This window comes from Aptenodytes forsteri, unplaced genomic scaffold (assembly GCF_000699145.1).
Source record: "Aptenodytes forsteri isolate BGI_AS27 unplaced genomic scaffold, ASM69914v1 Scaffold229, whole genome shotgun sequence".
In the NCBI taxonomy this organism is placed as follows: domain Eukaryota; kingdom Metazoa; phylum Chordata; class Aves; order Sphenisciformes; family Spheniscidae; genus Aptenodytes; species Aptenodytes forsteri.
The window spans coordinates 6394897-6416803 of NW_008795863.1; the positions used below are offsets into that span (position 1 = coordinate 6394897).

General features: G+C 40.3%; 1 protein-coding gene across 4 annotated transcripts in view; it reads left to right on the forward strand.

Annotated features, from left to right (window-relative positions):
* Positions 1–21907, forward strand: part of DLGAP1 (DLG associated protein 1) — a 145367-nt gene that overhangs the window by 48710 nt on the left and 74750 nt on the right. For 2 of the 4 annotated variants that reach the window (XM_009284111.1, XM_009284113.1), the window contains exons 4-5: positions 2088–2328; positions 6263–6295. In XM_009284111.1, coding sequence (XP_009282386.1) covers positions 2088–2328; positions 6263–6295 — 274 coding nt within the window. The remainder of the gene's footprint in view (positions 1–2087; positions 2329–6262; positions 6296–21907) is intronic. The other 2 variants (XM_009284112.2, XM_009284114.1) reach the window with 1 other exon arrangement.

Genomic DNA, 21907 nt, shown 5'->3' on the forward strand with positions numbered 1-21907 from the left:
CACACGTTCACATGCTGACTGAGATGCTAAAGTAAATTAATTCCATAGTATTTTGTATTTCACAATATTATTAGTAATTTATTAGAATTTTTAAAGCTTTCTTTATGCTATTGTATACATTCTTAACCCCATGCACCTCTGAACTTTTCACCTATATAGTACAAACATCGCAGTGCAAAGGTATTATTGCCCTGAAATTCTGTAAGATCTGTTCGTGCTCATTCTAGACTAGAAAAAAAATAAAGGCTGCTGTGACACATTCAGTTTATGAGTTTTAGCATCATAAAATAGCCTGTCCTTGCATACAACATGCTTGTACAGTTGAATTGGTCAGGGACAGATCTGAAAGAAATGCAAAAGTGCCAGCACTCCACAAGGGCAGTGGGCCAGTAGTTCATCTGCTAAATCCTGTAGCTCCTTGGTATGACTTTTGGCTTGTTTGCTTAAGTGCATCATTTGGATAAATCACTTGGATAAAAGAATTTTCTTACACTAGTCCAGAAGTGCAGCAGGGCAGGATTTGTGGTGCCAGATACTGGCCCCTTATTATTGGCATGTCAGGTCATTGCAATGTCAAAAAAAGCATGTGACATCATTGATTCCAGGACTTCAGCTGTGGCATATAACATATATGTGCTGTTCAGAATGGAGCTGTAGTTTGAATTTCTGCGGTATTCTATATTTGGGCATTGCAACGTTAGAGTATTCACCTGTGTATTTTATAGTGAGGCACTTTGCATAGGGTACGGGCTGATGCTCTAGAAAGAGGGTCGGGATGTACCTAGGAGGAAACAGCACTGAAATTCAGGTCTCAGAGGTAACTATATGAACATTAGGTTAGGTTACTTACTTAGCTGGACACCTAACACTTATACAAAGCTGTCTGCCAAAGAATGAGTGTTATCTGCCAATATGAAGAAGCTGGGTTTTTTTTAAAAAAGCATTAATTCAGAGATATATATTTGGGGATAAGGCTATTCTCCACCATTGTAGGATCGTTATTTTTGATGTACTATCCACGCCTCTTCTGTGCTCTTTTAAGCAGTTTCCCTTTGAAAAAATATGCTCTACTCTTTGAGATTTCCCTTTTCATTTATGTGTACAAGTACTCGGCATAATGTTTTCCTTGGTAAAATTCATCCTGGAAAAGAATTTCTAATGTTTTTTTTCCACCACCCTAACACAGTCTTATCTTCTCTTGCAATCTTGGCCTTTTGCATGCTTGAAAACTAACAAAATCCTCAAGTGTTGGTTTCCATGTGCATGTTTCCTACAGTGATAATTATCATGCTTTAATGCCAGCTCAGGGCTCTATTCTCAGTTTAGAAACATGAGCATCTACTAATTAAGCCGAAGTAAATGGTTTCCAGGTTTGTAATACCTGCAGCAAGGCCTTATGCTTTTGAATGTCCTTTAACTGCATGAGCGTAAGTCTTTGTCACCACCTAGTGTCTGCTCCAACAAGGGTCTAAGGATTCCTTTGCATCTCTCGCTCTCAGCCAAAGGAGTCAGTCCAGAGATGTAGTTATGCAAACATTTTTCCCCTGCAACAAAGCTGGTTCCCTTATCAGCCTCCCCTTCCCAACTGTTTGTTACCACTTCGACCCTCGAGCTTCCCAATCCGTCAGGTTTATCACTGTGATTGCCTGTGGGTTGCACTGATTGTGTACCGGGTTTAAGCTGACCTTTTTTTTTTCCTCACCCCCCAATGAAAGAGTGATTTTTGTTTTTCAGTGTAATGGTCATAATGGCCAGAGGTTCAACCTCCGCTGTGGGCCCAGGGTGAGATAAACCAGATGCTGCTATGAGGACTCCCAGCTTCCCACCAGTCTTGGCAGGAACCAAGAGCCTAAACTCTGCTGAATCTCTGCCTAAAGCCTCTGTCTCCCCTTTTTGTACGTTATTTTTTCCCCCTAACAGTTGTTTCTTTGTAAAATGGGACATGTTTATGTGCCATTCACCTGTTCTTCATGTGCGAAGGGATCTTCTAACAGATGTTAGCCATTGTGCTACTGTAGCTTGTGAGTGTTTGTACCGGGTAGGCTGGTGTATGGGACGTACTGAACCTGCCCGGTCTTTGCCTGCAGGTGAGTGAGATGGAGGTGAACGGTCAGTTCGAATCCGTCTGCGAGTCGGTGTTCAGTGAACTCGAGTCTCAGGCGGTGGAGGCGCTGGATCTGCCCATGCCAGGCTGCTTCCGCATGAGGAGCCACAGCTACGTCAGAGCCATTGAGAAGGGCTGCTCCCAGGATGACGAGTGCATATCACTGCGGTCCTCATCTCCCCCACGTACAACCACCACGGTGAGGACCATCCAGAGCAGTACTGGTGAGTAACAAAAAGGGAAACCCAGAGGGGTGGTGGAAAGGGAAGGTACCTTTCTGTGCAGCTCCATCAGATCAACGATGAGCTCTTCTCTGCCAGACACCAAGTCCATAAGAGAGTCTGTGTTTCACTAGGGAACTGGACAGACTAATCAGCCTAAAACTACGCACAGATCAAGGCTGATGCAGTTGTGGTGCCTCCTACGTCCAAGCTAGTTTATTCTGGGCTAAAAGCACATAGAAGGGAAGTCCAAGGTCATGTCTCCTCTCACTCTCTTCCCCAAAAGAGCGATCACAATTTGGCAAGGCTGAACAAGAAGGCTCTGGGTTAGCAGCTCTGCTGGCTCTTACCAGCAGAGGAGGGCCCCTCTGCTGAGTTTTTCTACAAAAATGAGGTGATCTTTGTCTTTTCTAAAAGTTACAAGTTATTGGATGTGTTGTTTAATGGCTCTGAGAGACTGTTACAGCTCTCTAGGCCATATCTCAGAGGTGGGAATGGAGAAGGGAAGAAGAGGTCTGCAGGGCAAAACATGCATGTTCACATCCTGCTGTTATTCCTTCTGCAGTTCAAACTATTCAAGCCTTGCAAGAGAGAGATGTTTCTGTCTAAATGTGTGACTTACAAAACTTCCTTTAAACGTTTGAGGTTGCTTTTCTTTTGGAAATAATGAATTCCAGATTCTGTAACCAAAATTAGTGCTTAAGGGAAAGAAAAAGCAAGTCAGAAACCAAAATCAAAATCTGCCTCTCTCATTCAGGAAAGCAAGAGGCAGGAACCATTACGTGTGTGTGCTCTACCCCGTGGGAGGATGAGAGAGCCCTCTTTCTTTTGACTTCTCTGCATCTGTTCCACTGCTTTACACAAGCTTCATTTACTATTCATGTACTATTCATATTCATGACTAATATTGACTATTATAAGTATTTCACTGTACCTACTATCTCTTTTCCCAGTTCTTTAATTTCTGTTTTCTGTACTTTAAACTTTTGCCTTTTTGTGTGTTATCTCACAGGTGCAGTTGTTTATACCTTGTAAGTTCCTTATCTCTCACTCCAGTCTTTTTTAAAGCCACTTGTCAATTGGTTTATGTCATCAAAGGACACTTTCAATCCTTTTACCAAAAATGTTTGGCTTAATTCATGATTATTCTAAAAGTAACAAGTTTAAGTACTGTTGGAAATACATTGGCAGTACATCATAAACATCAAAGCGTTTTTAACAATTGCTGCAGAGCAGTTCTCATCTAAATCACTAAGCCTTAAGAAATAGTATTCACGTGACAACATTTCTGCTATAAAAGTAGTTCTTGCATGCATGCAGGGTTTGCACCACACCACAAAGACAGGATAATCATAAGGTATGTGTACAGTATTGGCTTGTGTCAAATGTATTCTGAGGCAAAAGCTGAAGATGGGAGTTTTCAGGGGGTTTTCAGTGTGCATTTGCCTTTACTAGATCACCTTGGGTATCCCAGAGTAGTTTTTCAGTTCTTTGAGAATGGCTTTGTTAACACTATTCCTTTATAAAAAATAACTGTAATCGTTAATCCAGAAGAGAATAACTATTTTTTAATTATCTTTATATAAGAGGTTGTTTCTGTCATTTAGAAAAATGGTGCCTGTGTTTGGGGATGATGGTGTATAAATGGAGAAGGTTGGCTGTATGTATCAGCCAAAAATACTGGAAAACCCAGAAGAGGAAAATCATTATTGTAAACTGTCTCTTGTTTATGCTCCTTTTTTGTAGTACAACCACAAACAGAGGCCTGGTCTCTTCTCTGGGTAGCTGGCTTTATTAAAAAATCATATGAACAAAGCTATGTTATTGAAAAATGTAATCCAGTGTGTCTGTCTTGGGTTACTGCTTCTGTAGTCAGCCCCTTAAAATGCAGGGAGGGGAATGATTTGCAGCCCTCTCTTTGGGCATCCATAGAAGCATTTAAAAACTGCTGTAGGTATCCATTTTCTGCTGTGGGAATTTTACTGAGTTATCTTTCTCATTTTTTAATTCTTGGGCTCCCAAGGGCCCATCCCTTGCACTGGTAGCATTTCAGACAACTTGTCTATTTTACTACCTGACTTACATACCACTATCCATTTAATGGGGATTAGAGCTGAATTAATTCCGTCCAATGGTATTGACTACCTTGCTGTTGCCTGTGGCTGGCTCACAGAATAGAAATAACATGAAAGATATCATTGATGGTTTCTATTAATATCTGCTTCAATAAAATGGGAAATAGCACAACAGCTAGGCAGATGTGAGGAAAGGGGAACAGTATCTCAGACTTCTCTCCACTGAGGTGATGTTTCAAATGCTTTTGTGGAAGACATAAACTACGGATTTAACATCCCCAAATGAGAGAGCTGCCCTCCTGCCCCAAAAACACCTCTGCCCGTTCAACCAAGCAAGGCTCCTTTCATCAACGTTAGCAATTCCTTGAGGGATCTGGCTTTTCATTCGCTAATGCACAAAGTTGTGATCATACACTGATATTGGGAATTTCTTTGACTGCTGGAAGCTGAGGAGAATGCCAACTTGATGATGATGGAAAGGACAAGAGAGCTGCCTGTCCACTGGATTCAAAATTACTCCTGCAGAGCAATGACCCACAGCTTTCCAGGGCATCTGGAAAAAAATATTAAGCAAGCACTATGGACAAAAATCACACTTACTTCTCTGCCTGTTAGCCTATGCTACAGTGGTTGCAGCCTCAGGTTTTAATTTCCTTTTACCACATAGTGTTGGAGGTTTAGTTCTGAAATTAGGAATACATCACTACTGGTGTAGCTGTTCAGTTCCTGAGGATGTGCTCAATCTAACTATAAATCCAGTGCTAATGCTCTAGCTGTGGCATAGAGCTCAGCTGCAGGTCACTGCCCAACTGGTGGCCTCTGCAGCCTGCGCTGGTCTTAGTGCTATCACGGCAATGCTGCGGGGTGGCTGCATCTGGCTGAAACCGAGCCCGAGTGTGAAAATGGGACTGTAGGCACAAACCTGTTGTCATCAACAGGATGAAATGTTATACTGTGAGTGGGGAAAAAAAAATCCTAACCTCACCAAAGTGAAGTTTCTGCGTATATCTGGGAGGTGAGTATTTTGTTCGTGAGGCAGTCTTGCATGTGAAATGAATTTTTATCCTTGTTTTTAAATGAAGGATTTTGAAATGAAGAAGAGAAAATACGACCTTACCACTTTATATGGAAATAGAGACATTTGGGAAATAAGTGCCACGTCACAACTTCATCATGCCTTGAAAGCTAAGCAGTTGAAAAGGTCCGTTCACCCTCGTATTTGCTTGCTCAGCATCGGTCAGACCCATGGAGGCAGCTGCACCGTGCACGAGCCCGGGCCCATCCCTGGGAGCGGGGCTGTGCGGGCTGGGAGCTACAGCAGCTCTGAAGTGCTGGCATATGTTATACACCATAGCCTGCACTAAAAATTACCACCCATGTCATTTGGTCTCTTCAGAGGAATTTAATGAGGTGTGAGTTATGATATAATTTGATCCCAGGTTATTTGCAGATGCAGCCATTGTAGCTGAAACTCTTCAGCCAATAGATTCAGGTCACTAAATAGGTAGCCTTTTAACAATTTTAAAAGTCTGTAAATCATTTAAATGAGCTTAAAGAATACAGTAATTAAGAAGCAAAGAAATTTTAAAGCAGTCTAAAGAACATCTTTCACCCACATTTCTTGTGTCTGTTTTTCTAAACCATGCCTGTGCAGCCATGCACGTTCCTTCGCTGCAAACAAATCTTATGACATTGTGGGGCCTCAGGCATTGGCACATGTGGATACAAATATATAATTGAGATTGGACATGTTTAATTTGAAAATGAAGCCTCTGTAATGGAGCTGGAGCAGTAACATCAGCAAAAACTCTGCACTAGATTGCAATAAGTATTTTCTCAATATCTGACAGTCAGGTAAACAGGAATATCAAAGTTATCTGCAGCAATGCCATCTGGTGATTCTCAGTAATATTACACTTCTGCTTAAAAGCAAAACAAACAAAAATCCCAAGGAAATCATGCTGTGTGGCCAGGAGGTTAGAGAAGGACTGAGAGTTATCACAGTATATGCTAATTATGGTGCTTCAGCTGAGCAAGCTGTTTTCCTTCCGTTCATTGGAACATCTGACCAAGAGGGATCTGGTATTTTGTGGAAAATCTCTAAGGGGCTGCCTAGCCAATTAAAAAAAAAAAGAAAGAAAAATGCAAACAACTAAACAACTTTAAAAATAGACTTGTGCCAGGCAGAATTCAAAAATAAAATCAAATCCTGTGGAGAAGGAAGCTGTAACTGACTGTATGCCAGCTTTTGGACTCCTCAGAGCTGTCCTTTCAGAAACTGTTCTGTCCAAAAAGAAACAAGGAATTAGGATTTCAAATCTGATTTCCAGTTGAAGCTGGAATTGGTTTCTGGATCTGTACCAAAATTAAGATATTTCCGCAGAAGGTCTGAAGAAATATAACTAAGTTAAGGCCTACATGCAGATGTTGAACCTTAAAATAGATTTGAAGAGTGTAGAAAACTGTTTGACAAAGAATTTACATGGTTCATTTCCTCTGTTTCCTTGAGTAATCCTGAAATGCAGTCTGCCTTTGGATCCGCTATCAAATTGCTTAAACCAGCGCTTAAAGATGTTTTCCTTTACTAATGAGGAGCTGACCTTGGAGGAGAACACTGTTTCCAATTTTAGAGGCATCTGACTGTAGCTGGAGCAAATTTCATCATGTCTATCCCAGAAGTCATCTTTATGAATGTTAAGCTCCACATCAGTTTACATGTGGTGTAGTTTTATGCCAACTGAGAACAGGAATTGAAATAAGTTTGATAAATTCCATTTTACCTTTTGGCTGTAAAGTCTGTATGTCCTGAAGACACATGGAACTTTGTGGCCTGAAAGACAGGGGTTACTGGAATAACTATTACACAGGCCCCTACTTTAAGAATACTTGGTAGCTACAGCTCGTTCACAATTTTAAGTGATGTCAGATGGTGGAATGTATTACACCAATTTTTCGTCGTCCTCCCTGGTACTGCCTCTTTTCTCTGTGTGATTATGAATATTGAATTTAAACTGTTTGGTCCTATCTGAGACACTGCCCAGATCTGGAAAGAGAGATGACCTGTGACATTCACCCTGGAGCTTGGTGATTTTGGTTTCTTTATGACAAGTGCACTTTCCCTCCTCGCAGCACTTCAGGAGAGTGCTCAGTCCTTGCAGTTTCAGGTAAGGCTCGAGGTGACTTGCTGAGCATAAGGGCACAGCGAAAGCTCAGAATTTCCTAAAGAGAAAGGGTGAGAGAAGGACTTTGTTTTGTAGGGTATGACCTATTTATTTTTTCCACCTCTGAAAACATAAAGCTTAGAGGAGTTAAAAGTGGTCTCCAAAGTTATAAATGTGTTTCAAATGCAGGAAATGAAAGACTTGTAGTACCCTTTGGTATTCAATCTTTGCTTACTATTCTTACTCTTCATTTGCTTGATATGCTTCTAAACTTTTGGGCTAAGGCTCGTAGTGAGGTAAGAATATGAGAAAGGTCTTAATCATTCAAAACTGTGATCTTAAAATGTCTTGAAGGAATGTGTTGTCTTACTTTGTAAACATTTCCAGAAGCACAGAACTACTCTGCTATTTTGTTCAGATAGCACTTGTGTGGTTGACTTCTCCAGTCGTCCAAACGACTTGGACATCTCCAAGGCTGAAAATGGGTACTTCACACTCCAGCCCCACTAACTCTGTCAATGTCCATGTGTCTCATGCTGGGGAGTGCCACACAGGGCACAGACTCGAGATGTGGTCTCACCAGCACTACACCTCCCTCAAACTGTGCTTTGGCAAAGACTGCCTGGCGTGCAGTCAGCCATCCGCAGCGCAAGGGTACGCTGCTGACTGCTGCTCAGCCTGCTGCTCTGCAGGACCCCGCGGGCCTTTTCTGATGCTGGGAATAGGATGGCCATCAGACCTGTAGATTTGACAGTCTCAAATGAAACAGGAAAAAACATGATTTTTCAGGAGAAGGAGATCTTTAACAGAAATATATATGTAAGTGGGTTTAATGAGTACAGCTCTGCAGGGCCCCTCTTGTACTACAGCAATTCCTTTGGAGCTGTTATATTTAATCATGTCAGTAATTCCCATTTCAGAGCTCAGATATGATGCATTAGGTACTGGATCCGGTAAATAATTACACATTTTCATGCTTCCTAAGTATGTGTTTATGCAACAGTCTAACAGTAATTGGCTCTTTGAAGCTATGGTGGACTATGGGGTGCATATATTATTAACCACTTTTTGAGACAGAGGCTGCCTTTTTTCTTCAGTAATACCACAGATAAACCCAAAGGAAATGTGGCAGCAAAGAAATCTGTACGTTAAAAAAAAAATACAGAAGCTCTGAAGTATACACAGAGATGTGATTGACTCTTTTTATTTTTTGCTATTACCCTGATCTTACTGCACTGCTTCTTACAATGCTCAATAACAAAGCACAATGCAACTCAGATACTGGGATCTGGAAGATGCCTAATGTTATTTTGCAAAGAGGGACAGTCTAGCTGCCATTACAGTCTAACAGTCCCTTTTATCAAAGGCACACTGTGGGCAGATGCTGGTAATCTGTTCCAATGCTGCAACCTCTGTCTGGCCTCTCAAGGGGGAAATGGATGTGTTGGTCTTTGGAAATTGTTTTCTCTTACTGAATTTGGCTTTGGTCAGATGGGAGAGCACTAAATTGCATTCCACTTAAAATGCAGTAAGCCATCTGAGCAGAACAATTCCTAGTTGCTCTGATCAAGGATTTGAGCTAAGCTATTAGAGGAGAAAAAAAAAAACAATAAATAATACCATGGAACCCTCTACTGTGACAGATCTCTTGCTTGTTCTGTTGAGAAAGACGCCTACTTTTTGTCTCTGCACAAAGACGATGGTGGCTTGATAACTGTTCTTTTTGCTGTAATGATTTTTCAGATTAATTCTGTCTTTAGCTAAAGTAAAATGTAGATCTGTATCCCTCTGAGAAAGTTTAGATGGAAGTCAGAACGTTGTAATAGTATAACAAAATAAATGCTGGCAGACTCTTTGTTTAAACAAAGCAGGCTATTTCTGTTTTGAAATTCCTTGCTCTCAATTTCTTTTAACTCTCTTCTCCTGAACTTTGCTAAGAGTCAAATAAAATGATGTACAACTGTGGCAAAAAAAAGACAGGGTCTTAGCAGACCAAAAATAAACCAGCTATGAATAAACCCCAACCTATCCATGAATGACTAGCCCCAATCTGCCTGCCTCAGGAAGCCCTGAGAAAATCTGCCGCTTTCCATTTTGCGTGAAGGGTAATTTACATCCAAGTGACAGAAATAGCTGTGGCCTGGTGTCTTGGCCTTACGCTGTCTTATCTCACATAGTTCCCTGAACTCTCATGTGACATTTTACCATTTGCGTCTTTAAAGAAAAAAAAAGGGAGGAAGCGGGGGAAGAAGGTATTCAGAGAGATGGAGGTGGGGTGAGGGGAAGTATTGTGCCTGTGTTGGAAGCTCTGATAGTGTGGTTCACAAGGCCGCATGCTCTGATCTAGGTGAAGTCAGTTATTGTCTCGTTACGTACTTCCAAGGGAGCTGTCTCTCTCCTTATACGTATCACTTTACACCATCTCTTTCTCTCTTTGGGATGTTGCTATGGGGAAGTTAGATCATGTTAAAAGTGATATTAATGCACAGCTAAGGCCAAAATGCTTATTCTCTTTTCAGAAAAAGGGATACAAATAAGGGCAAGTAGTCGTTAGTTAAGATTCCCAATACCAACATTCACCCTTCCCAAATCTTCCTCTAGGACTTTATCCACAGCCAAAAAGCTGCATCACGTTCACCCAAAAGTGTAGAGTGTCATTTTGTGTAAATGGGAAGTTGTGCTTAACCTCCCATCGGCTACCTGCGAGGCAGTCTTTGCCTATGCCAACTCTGCAGCCTGCAGCACATCAACAGCAGTTCTGGTATTGCGTGCTTCCACAGATTACACGTGGCATTATGAATGAGAACACCCTCCCATAATCTGATTTACCTTCCCAGTCATCCCCCTTTCTGGACTTCAAATATGTGCTGCGGTCCTGAGAGCCTTTTCCTGTTTCTGTCAATGCTTACTGAGAATGTAAATACATATCTGCCTTATGGAGAGCATGTACAACTAAGTTAGTTGAGAAGACTCATGCTGAGTACAAAGACTGGTCTTATGTCCTGTGAGCTTGGGTGGAATGGTTGAGTAATAGCTGTAGGGTGAAGGGGTACTGAGCCTGAAAGCATGTTGGTGGGGTTTTTTTAGTCTGTTAAAATATAATAGCCCACCCTACAGGTGACAGGCACCAATGGAGAAAACATGCATCTGTAAATAAGTAGGAGTTAAAGCAGTTTTTACTCTTAATATTATACTTTTTTTCCTAGTTCAATATACCTTTCATTGAAGGGCAAAGAGTTTGATGGTTAAGAAAAAAAGGTGAGAAGAAGTAACAAAGGGGGAGGGAAAAGGACAAGGAAGAAACTGATTTTGAGTAGCAGAGCGGGTCCAGAATAGTTTCATAAAACAGAAATGTGTCCTGCACTTAAAAAATCATTCATTTCAACAAAATGTAGAATCAGTAACACCTTTCCCTGTGTGAATAGTTGATGGTGAGAAATAGATGCATAGAGCTTTTAGCCTGAGTTTTTCCAAAATGCTTTGTCTTCTCTTTATTCCTTCATCACATATGACTTGGTCTGTAGACTAGGTGGAGATGGTGTGCTGTCTAGCATGTTTTATTGATGCTGCTTGATCCCCCAGTGTAGCCAGTTTTTGACACTTATTTTAGAACATGTATTCTGGTTGTGATGAGTTTCCAGTTCCCCTGCAGGCAGGAGATATAGAGGGATATGAGTTGGTCATCAAATTAATGGCGTCCAGAATCCCTTTATTGTGTTCAAAAGGCTGGCAAAACTAGTGAATGGAAAATAATGAACATGACAGATAAGAATAGGCACTGGATAGAAAGCTTAAATAGCTGTGGGAATTTGTGGGACCACAGCAGCAGTGTTGGAATTTCATCAAGTGAAGGGTAACTCTTTCCCCCATCTGTTTTGCAGATAGATTTTTTAATATTTTAAGTACAGTACTGCAGATCAGAGCAGTCTGTTAAGCTGCAAAAGTGAGACAGATCTTTCTTTTCCTGCAAACTTTGCTCATTGAGGGTCTAATTATAAAAGGTGCTGAGTGTCCTCAGCTGCCAGCATCGTAGAATCAGCTCATAATTTCCATATGACCGGTGTCACAGAAACATCTGGCTCCTCTATTTCACTGCAGGTGCCTTTACAACCAGAAGAGTCTGGGTCAGGAGCATGAATCTACTGGAATCCAGTTTATGATATTTTTTGGAAGTTACAAATGTAAGCATTTCTAGTCCTTTTTCTGTTGAAAGCTTAAATCATGCAACCTAGGGAATAATATAGAAGTGGTTTGCAAAACATAATTTCTGGGCAGTCTTTTCAAATGCTGCATTTTTTTTCCATTATGCTGCTACAAAAGATGAGATCCTGGGAAATGTCAGTGAGGTAAATATTTACACTTTCCCTATGCTGTAGTAGCAGACAGATTTGCAGCACAAGAAAAACTGGTTTATACCCAATGTCAAGATTGTTTCTGTCACATTCATAAATGGAAGAGACAGAAGGGGAGGCTGTATCTATCTTTCCACGCCCACAATTAGCAAGGAGATCATGCTCAGCAGAATGAGATGGAGCAATCCCAGGTGCCTTGCATCTGTTGTCCATAACATCATATTGTGAATTGACCACTGCCACCATAGTTCATATACATGTGCTAAACGATGATAAAAAAAGACCACCCATTGCAAAACTAGCATGTCTCCATTAAAGAGATTATTTCTATTTGCACTGCAACCATGTGCACTTCCTGCAAACCATCTGTGTTTTCTCCTCCTCAACACATTAAGTTTGGTACATGCATGTCCTTTGTGTCACCTTTGAAGAACTGGCAAAAAACTAACTTTGCCAGCTACTGCTGATGAGGAGAGGAAACCTTACTCCATCTTCAGCCGGCTGCCTCTCCAGCACGCATGGAGAGGAGTCAGGGACTCTTTTAGGGTGGCATTCTGGCCAAAGCTTATGCAGAAGCACATGGAAGAAGGTCTTTGTATCCCAAGCCTGAACCTGTATAATTGCAAAATGTTGCAAAATACTATCACTAATCTCCAAAAATAAACAGTGTGGTTATTGAACAACATCATTGTAGTAGTTCGAGACATGTGACATTAATCATGGGTGCAGGATTAGGCATACCTGCCTGGTCTAGGCTTCCCGTTTCAAAACCACTTTTCTTTTTCTCACTTTCAACGTGATATTAACTTCTTTGGTGCTTGAGGCATTGTGAGGTTCCAATACTGAAGTGCACTGGCTGCATTGGCATCATCTGGCATCATCTTTTATATCTAATTTTTTCTCCTGAAAAATCTGTTATTGTTATTGGAGCATGACATTATGCTTCTTAGGAGAGAAAAAGAAGACCAAGAAAATTATTAATTCAAGCTGTCAGCAATATCTAGCTCATTCATATTGTTATGAAAAACATTCCACTTGTAAAATAAAACTGGTGCATGTTTGCTTTTTGATAACGTATCAGGAAGAAGTGGGTATATTTCTACTGGGGCAGTTTGTAGAAATTTTGCAAAATCCAAATTAACATACATCTTCCTCAAAGTGCAGTAAGTCACAAAGTCATGGTTCTTCATCAAATTGGAGGAAAGTGTTGCACTTCTTAAATACGCTTAAGTGAAAAGAAGCTCACATTGCAAAAGTGGTAATGTCATTAAATAATTTTGTAGAACGAGGCCTACAAATGCTTCATGTGCTGCTGATGCACAGGTCATCTGCCAGTCAGCTTTCCACTATTCACTTTAGCTGCTTTGCTGATTCTTATCAGTTTGTCTGCTTAAAATGTGTTTTTGTAAAGAACTTTGAATTTCATGCACTTTGAATCATCTTTACTCTCACTGTAGATTTCCGATTCTGTCTCCATTGTATCCATATTTTAATATTTGGCTGATGTTGAAGGCAACTGGCATGTCTTCTTCTAGACTTGTATTTACACTGTGATTTCTCTGGCTCAGTCCCTGATGACTCCCTGCAATAATCAAGCCTGAGCTGTTTGCCATGCTTGGCAGAAGTGGTTAGTTAATGTAGATTTGTTTAGGGACAAGCTGAAGCTAATGGGATAGCTCCCTGACTCAATAAAAACTGCTGCTTAGTAAACTGTATCTGATGACCTCATGACACTCATCTCAGTCACCATTTTTCCTAGGCCATTTATTCTGATTTTTACAGATAATGGCGCTCCAACCATTCTATAATACTGCTTTGGAGAAAACTAATGATGTCTCCATACTTATTTTTATCACATAGACTTTTATCTTTCACCTTTTCCTGCCTATGAAAAATGTGGACGTCTTTTAGTTCGTCAGCCAGCAATACCTCCAGCAAACAGTCAAACAACAGACTTTTTCTTGAACCAACACTATGCGATTGACATTTTCACAAAAATTGACTACCATCCAGTAGTGCATCACTATATATTCTGAGACAAACTCTGAAGACGTGCTGCTAATCTGCCTCCGTCTTAAAGATGCAAATTAGAATATCTAAAAATTATATGACATAAAAGTATTTGCTGCGCCTGGTCCGGTGGGAGGTACAGAATAAATAAAGGCTTTTCTAGGGAAGAACTCCCAAACAGTGTCCCAGATGCCCTTTGCCCATAGGTTATGACATATAGATAGTTAGAGCTCTTGTTGTTGCAGTGCCTTTAATTGAACTTCCACCTCTTGAATACAGCTGCTTTCTCTGGAATCATATCCATTAAAGTCATATTTTATGTCTGCTAAATGCATTATTGTGTCATAATGTTACTGGTCTGCAACTCTGCTGCTGTGCACACACATGTTAATCACTCATGGCTGTAACAGTCATTTCCTCTCAATTTTGCCTATATGTTAATTTTCTGGTTTCTCCCAGTTGCACCCTTCTGGTTGGCATGAAGGGGAACTCTGTGCATTCACAGTCAAATGTGCTGTTGGACAAACTGGGCAGCTCCAGGAGACAAGTGTCATTCCTGGCTGAAGAAAGGGAATGGGTTACATGGGAGGCTGCAGGAAGCAAAAAGGAGATGACAATGTTACAGCTCTGACAACTTGAGAGATTTTTCTGGGCCCCTGCTAGTATATCAGATTTTCTTTTTTCTTCTTTTCCTTTTGATGTTTTAATTAGTGATTATTTTAGCGGTTAGAATTACAGTGAGGCCATTTCAGCAGGTTGGATATGGGTGGCTTGTAGTGGTATTGCAGCTAAGATCACCCACCCAGTCATGAACTATAAAATCATCATGTTTGCAACATCTATAATAAAAGAAGTGGGGGGAATTAGCAGAGCAGGCTGCATTTAAGGAAGGAGCATTGCTAATCTAGATGCATACTAAACACAGTGCTTTTTTTTCTTACTCTTTTTAACTGTATATAATTATCTTTCAGACAAGCTGTCCCTTTTCATAGCTTCTTGCTTTTGTTTCCTTTTCCTTTGATTCTGTTTCATGTTGCTAATTTGAATAATTATGTAACAGTTTCTGATTTTTGGAAAGGAGAAGCACTGACAAGTTTTCCACTCGTACAGCTGTGCTCACGGTTCCTCTGTTAGCTAGCTCAGCTGTTAGCCCACGGGCCAGCAATGCCAACCTATCGCAATTTCGTTGCTATTTCATTGCACTCAGTAACATTAAGGGCAATCCCCCCTTCTCGTTAGGCTACATAGCCTGTTCCCTGTTTGTGTTAATGAGTCATTTGTATCTTCTCAGAATTATTATTTCATCTTGTTAGTACTGTCTCCACTTGAATTAGGTAGCATTGAGAAAGCTGTACTCCAGGCCATGAGTTCCTCGCATAAACAGAAGCTCGCAATCAGAGAAGTCCTATTTTGTTACTAAAAACACCAGAATTTGATTCACAATAATGTGATTGCTCTTGCAACAGGGCAGAGTTCAGGTCATGCTCGCAATAAACCATTGCAAAGTGGTTGTCTTACAAGAACAGCATTTGAGATTTAGAGGCTTTTTGCATTGCAACTTGACAGGGATGTATGAAATGTGTGTGAAATTCAATGATGTTACTTCCTGAAATGAAAACTTCTGTTAAACAGAAGCTAGTGGGCTATTGGAGAAGTGCTGGTAAGGCAATCCCAATACATCCTTCCGCTGTCTAACCTTTAGGGAGAAAAATTACCAGGTTTATAGAACCTGATCAGCCACATCTCCGTTTTTCTTAACAGGATCTTCATTTTGCATAGACTAGATCGAAAAAGCAGATTATGCAAGAGTGTTCCTTCTGGCCACTTGAGGAATTTAACAGTAGAATAATAGCTAATTCCTCATCCTGCATATAATTATGGCAAATTCTGCTGAGAGGATCAATTTTCTCCAGTCTCCGTTTTCCCTTTATCTAATCATATTCAGCAGGAAGCTTTGCCAGTAATCTGACTGGCTCAATTCCACTTCATGATTGTTCTTTTACAAAAATCTCTTTTTGAACAAGTTGTTACAAATACAGTACAATTACAGTATATTGTGTTCTTTCAACTTACAGATTAAAAAATGTAAAATCTATGGGCAAAAGGCCTGTATTTCAGTCAGATGCATGGACTGTGTGGCATAGGGTCAAGTTTTTTAATAACTGCATATGCATTTGCTGATTTATCTCATTTGATGCCTTCAGGGAGCCCTCATCTCATTAATGGGTCAGAATTGGCCGTATGGATCTACTCCAGCACAAGACGCAGAACTGTTAACTAGGTTTAAACTAAATACAATTCCCTTTACAAAAATTAGGTTGATAATAACAGCAGTAGTATGAATTAAGCCTAGTTCTAATATCTGAAAAGTTATGAGCTAATCCCTTTTTTCATTTTATGTATTCTAACTGAAATGTTAAAAATTCTTATTGAACACTGAAGGCAACACTGTTTCCGTAGCCAAAGTGAATTTTGCCCTGAAATAAATACATCCTAGATTATCCTTTGGAGGATATCAGAAGTAAATTCATTATTTCATGTCAAGTTGAGCGGCTGAGGATATCTGTGAAATCACAACAAAATCACGCAGGTGTGCTTAGCGCTAGTTCCTTTATAGCCTGAGTACTTGACGGGCTGTGATGTGTGACCGTGCCATGCTGTAGCTAGCAGCAGCCAAGGCGCAGCTCCGAATTTCACAGCTGCAGCAAGTGCTGAGGACAGACAGCTCCAAGGAGTGAAGTTCATCTGGGTGTGAACTGCAGCACAGCATGAAACCCGTCAGCACGCCCTTTGTCTTTCGCTTTTCTGGAAATGGTGCAACTGCCGTGATACCATCATTCCCTTCATTTGCAAAAATGAAAACTGTTCTCACAACATCTAGAAAAACAGAAAGACATGCTTGGAAAGTAACGACTAGCAAGCACTGTTGAAAGCGTAACAGAGGGAATTAATCTGCTGCACCTCCTGCTTCCAAGGAGACTGACATCTGATCCTGGAAACAAAGAATGTGAAATGATGTTTTTGATTTGGAAGGCTAATAAAATACTTCAACAGGTGCTCTACTTGAAATGTTCCCTTTCTATTGCAGAGGTTTGCAAATTTATTACTAAACAATGCTTATTTTCTTGAAAGGTGCTGTTGTGCCTCAGTTTTCTTAATTTTTAGTTTGTCAGCTTTATTCAATCTTGAAGGATTTTTTCATGGATCTTCCTGTTTACATTACTTGCATCGATCAATTCCATTGCTTCTACCCCTAATTTAGGGTACAAATTGGTCCCAGGCAGAAAGTTCCAGTCTGAATTCACATTCCCCTGAAGTATACATGCTTGTGGTTTTGACAAAAGATCATTTCAAACTAAAAATGAATAAATGAGCACTTTTTTGGAGGTAACTGCAAATCTGGGTCATAGCTTTCCTAAAGACCAGTGACCAAAATGAGGTGTGGCTGCTTCCTCCTCTGATGTGATTGTTCTTCATTAGCACCAGCAGTAAGCCCTACCAAGCAGTGCTGCAGCTCTCTGGCCTTTCCCATTGAGGCAGGTGGAGATCAATTTTGCAAGACCTGAGAACAACTGGTTTTGCTTATGCATATCATGTTGGAACAAAGGGGATCACATAAAGCAAATAGCTAATGATTTCTTCCAGATATCTTCACTTAATATATGGATGCCTGGTTCCCTTAAAGTCATTTTGCAGCAAGCATTGCTTCCTAGTGAAGAGACTAAAGCAGAATGCAAACACTTACTGTCTTCCATGGTCATCTTTAAAAAAGAAAGATAATGCATAACATAGTCAACAAGATGGTTTTGTTTCCAAAGCTGAAGATTTTCACATGCTGAGGAAAAAAAAACCTCTCAACCACCACGCCATGCCTATGTACTTTGTTTAAAGAAAAAAGCCATGTTGAGATTTTCACCTGAAACCTTGGAAGGCAGATGTTCAAACCAAGGGCCAAGGTTTTGCATAAGCAAACTCTCTTGGTGAGCTGCAAGAGCAACATGTTAGGAAGACAAAGCAGTCACCTCATAGGATACCTATAAACTGCTGTTGACTCTGAGATGGATGAGGAGCCAGAATGGCACTGTGGTAAGCCTGGGACTAAAAGTTAGGAGGGTGGTGACTGTCAAGGCAAGACGACTGTTGATGTTTTGAGGTAGATCAGCCTCAGCCTATTGCTCATAGTGAGCCCAAAAAGACCCAGAAAAGCTTTTAAACTCAAAAAGATAAGTTTTTCCAGGCTATAACCTGAAGTAGTTCGTTTTTAAAATACAGAAAACTCAAAGTGACTCAACAAGACATCACAGAAATTAAAAAAGACAGCATAGAAATAAAAAAGGCTGTTGAACACTTTGAAGCTGTTGTCCTTTGAGGCCAAGGTTCATTTGTTGCAGAAGCAAGGTGCGTACCAAATAAGACCAGGGAACTGCAGCAATAAAAAGAATGCTCTCCCAGTTAAACCCATGGAAAGCTGCCCTGGAGAGCTGGATTCTGTCCCGCTTCCGACACAAAGCTCCTGTGTGATGTTAAATGAGTCATTTCCTGCAGATGTCACAGAATCACAGAATGGTTTGGGTTGGAAGGGACCTTTAAAGATCATCTAGTCCAACCCCCCTGCCGTGGGCAGGGACATGTCTGCCTGCTTTGAGATCCTTGTTTCATAGGTCTCTGGCTGGAGATGCAGACTTGATTTGTGGAAGTGTTGAGAACTGAAGTCACAGGGAGCTCTCCCTTGCGTGTAGGGGAGAGGTGATGTAATCGGGAAAATTAGATAACATCTCAGACTGGGCACTAAAAATTGTAGGTAATCTTAAATTTGACTGTTCATCTCTGAAATGGGAGTAATTAACCTCCCTTTTCCTCAGAAGGGTGCTTTTAAAATACAGTAATTTTTCTGAAAGAAAAGGTTAGCCAACAAGAATATAGTAATTCTGTCTTTTGGATGTAGTGTGAACTGTGTTTAGTAGATCTGTGGTGGGACTGCACATTGAACAAGAAGGAAAACCCCATGAATGACAAAGTTGCTGATCAGATGAGCACTGGTTTTCCTGTGTACTGAATTAGTAGCCACTTTGTGAAGAAATAGCCAAGGGGGCTAAGTTAAGGCTTATAAGGGCTGTGATTTTTTATATTTTGAGAACAGGGCATTTATTGTTCTTCCGGGATCCTCTAGGAAGGCTTACGTATTATGTGCAGATGTATGGCTATATTGATTATATGGAAAAATATATACTATACATTTTATACCTAATCTTCTGTCCTCTGATTTCTCCCTAACTCGAATTTGGTTTCAATTGTAGCTTATGCCCCTGTGTGTGCGTTTTCCCCTGGGATCTCCAATACATGGGTTTTGTAACCACTCGTGTTCATAGTGAGGGTTGCTGTTTTCACTCTAAGTAATTTCAAGTGTCATACGGAGTTCTTTTATAGGCAGAAGATGCAAATGGAGCTAAGCACTGCTGGGCATCCTAGAGTACCTGGCTAACTCTGAGAGGGGTCCCCCCAGTTTTTGAGCACTTGCAGAATTCAATGTCGGTATATGTAAAGCACTTCTACGTGCTCTCTGTGCAGTATTTAAGGGTCTACAGGTCTGATGAATCATCATAATAAATTTACAAATATAAAAAAGCTATTATTAAAAATAAATTGGCAGAGACTGAAAAATGCTGGAACAAAGTGATCCTACAGGCTGTTACCACTTTGCCTATGGGTTGTAAGAGTTATCACACACAAATGCACTAGAACACATTGTAAACAAGGCTAAAAATCAAGTATTTCATAAAAGGTAAATGTAGCGATAATGTTTAAAAGGAAGACTTATACTATGCTGTTTCAAACATGTTTGCCATTTCAAAGAGTTTCCAGCTTTAGCCTTAATACACCCCCAGAATGTTTCCTCTTTAAATTTGGCTTTACCCCCAGAAATAATTTCCCTTCTTGAAAGCAAAAACAGCAGTGACAGCTCTTCTGCATGTTAAGACGTCACTACTTAAAATCTGATATCTCATATCCCTGCAGGCTCAGAAACTGGAGCTTTTTATCACTGCAGAGGGTTGATCTCCAGCTGCCTAATTGTTCTGTGCAGCTGCTTCTTTCAAATCCTGTAAGGACCTGATGTATCAAAGTTGAAATTACCAATTTCTGGCATGAAAAGCTTTCGTAAGTTTTATACATATATTTGGTTTTATGCTTTCAAAGCTTGAGCCATATAGAGTTGGACACATAACAACTATACAAGAAATCATTCTTTGAAAACTGAAACTCTAAATTATTTTTTAGTTGTTCTCATAATATGTCTTCCTTCAGGAAAGATGCAGCTACAGAAGACTTGGGCTGGTGAAAACTTACACCATCCGACATTCGTTGTGTGCTTTTGGTAGTATAATGTAATACAATACGATGCTGGCTACAAAATATGTTTCTTGCACAGCTGCCCTTTCCATTCAGTTACTCGATTTCAATAATAACAAAAAATACCCCATCGAAAGTGGTGTTTCATAACACACTGTAAACAATATAATTTGATCTCAGCAGCATTAAGATGGTCAATTAAACAGAAAGTCAAGCAACCAGCCACCTGTTAAATCCCTTCACTGTCCCTCCATCATCGAGAAAGCTCACCCTGTGCTCAGGCTTGCCCAGGGTCTTTTAGAGAAGGTGAAAGCCCAGAAGGTCGCCCCGGGGGCTGCCAGGAGCATCCCGACCCGGTCCCACAGCGGGCACCACTAGAGCCGACCAGCTGCCGACAACCGAGTCGGTGCTACTGCATTTAGTATCTGCCGAAGTTGTTGAGTTTTGACAGATCTGATAACACTAATCATGTGTTTGGTGTTAAAAGCTTGGGATTTGACATAATGATAGGCCTGCATGTCTTAACTGAAGGGTTTAAAGCTACTTTGAAATGACAAAGGATGACATCTTCATGGATTTTATGACAGCCAAATGGTATCATTCGCTCTTCCTTGTTTTTCTGTGAAAATTGAATATCTAGACCAATGCCTACCATTAAAATATTTTTCTTCAGCTGTCATATTAACTATGAATGTGATTAATAAAGGATTCATTTTCTGCAGAAAAACAAAACACACGGTATCATAGTGTTGTAGTTTTGATGTCATATTGGTTCATTTTAAAATTATTCCAGATTTTAATCAGACAGGACAAAACAGTGTAGCACCACACAAGTAAGTGTGTCAGTATGCAAAATCTGACAGTTTTACAGTCGCTTTTCAAATTCTGTCATTTTGGTCTCATCTTCACTTTACATAGTATACTGATGGATCCTCAGGTCATAAAAAACATTGACATGTCTCCATAGCAAATAACAATGTGCAAAGGTAGACCTTTGCATACACCTTGCCATAGGTTATCCATGTTGTATCCCCAATTCACGTAATTGCTCCTGAAGATTTTTAGAAAGGTGTATAAGATGACTTTGAGTTTGCCTTTGAACGAGGAACTAAATCAGTTCCATGTCCTACAACCCAATCAAATGACTTTATACTGAAAATCCCATTGAAGCTTAAACCTTCATATTGATTTAGAAATGCCTAAAAGTGTGAAGTGGATTGGAATTTCTGTGTTTCGGTCATAAATGTAAATGTAAGATTTGGGGTTTGACTGTCTTTTCTGAAAGAAAACCCACCAATGGCCACTAAGTGGCATTGTTTTGAATGATAAGCAGATGCTTGTTGGTGTGAAGTTTTGCTGAGATTAGGAGTAAAAAAGTTAAAGGGCCAAATTTTCCAAAGCATTTCACTCCCATGTTTATCAGTGGAGTGAGTCCTGAAAATCCACTGTAGAGAAGAGGCAACTAGGTGATGTCCATGATGTGAAAAAAGGCATCAGACCATTACCTGATATATAGCAACACACTTTTTAAGGCAATATAGCTAAACTAGTTTACAAGCAACTGATAAATTGCTGTAACTTGCAAGGTTTGTCATTCACCTTGTTCTACTGATGGCTTGGAAAAATAATAAGCTGA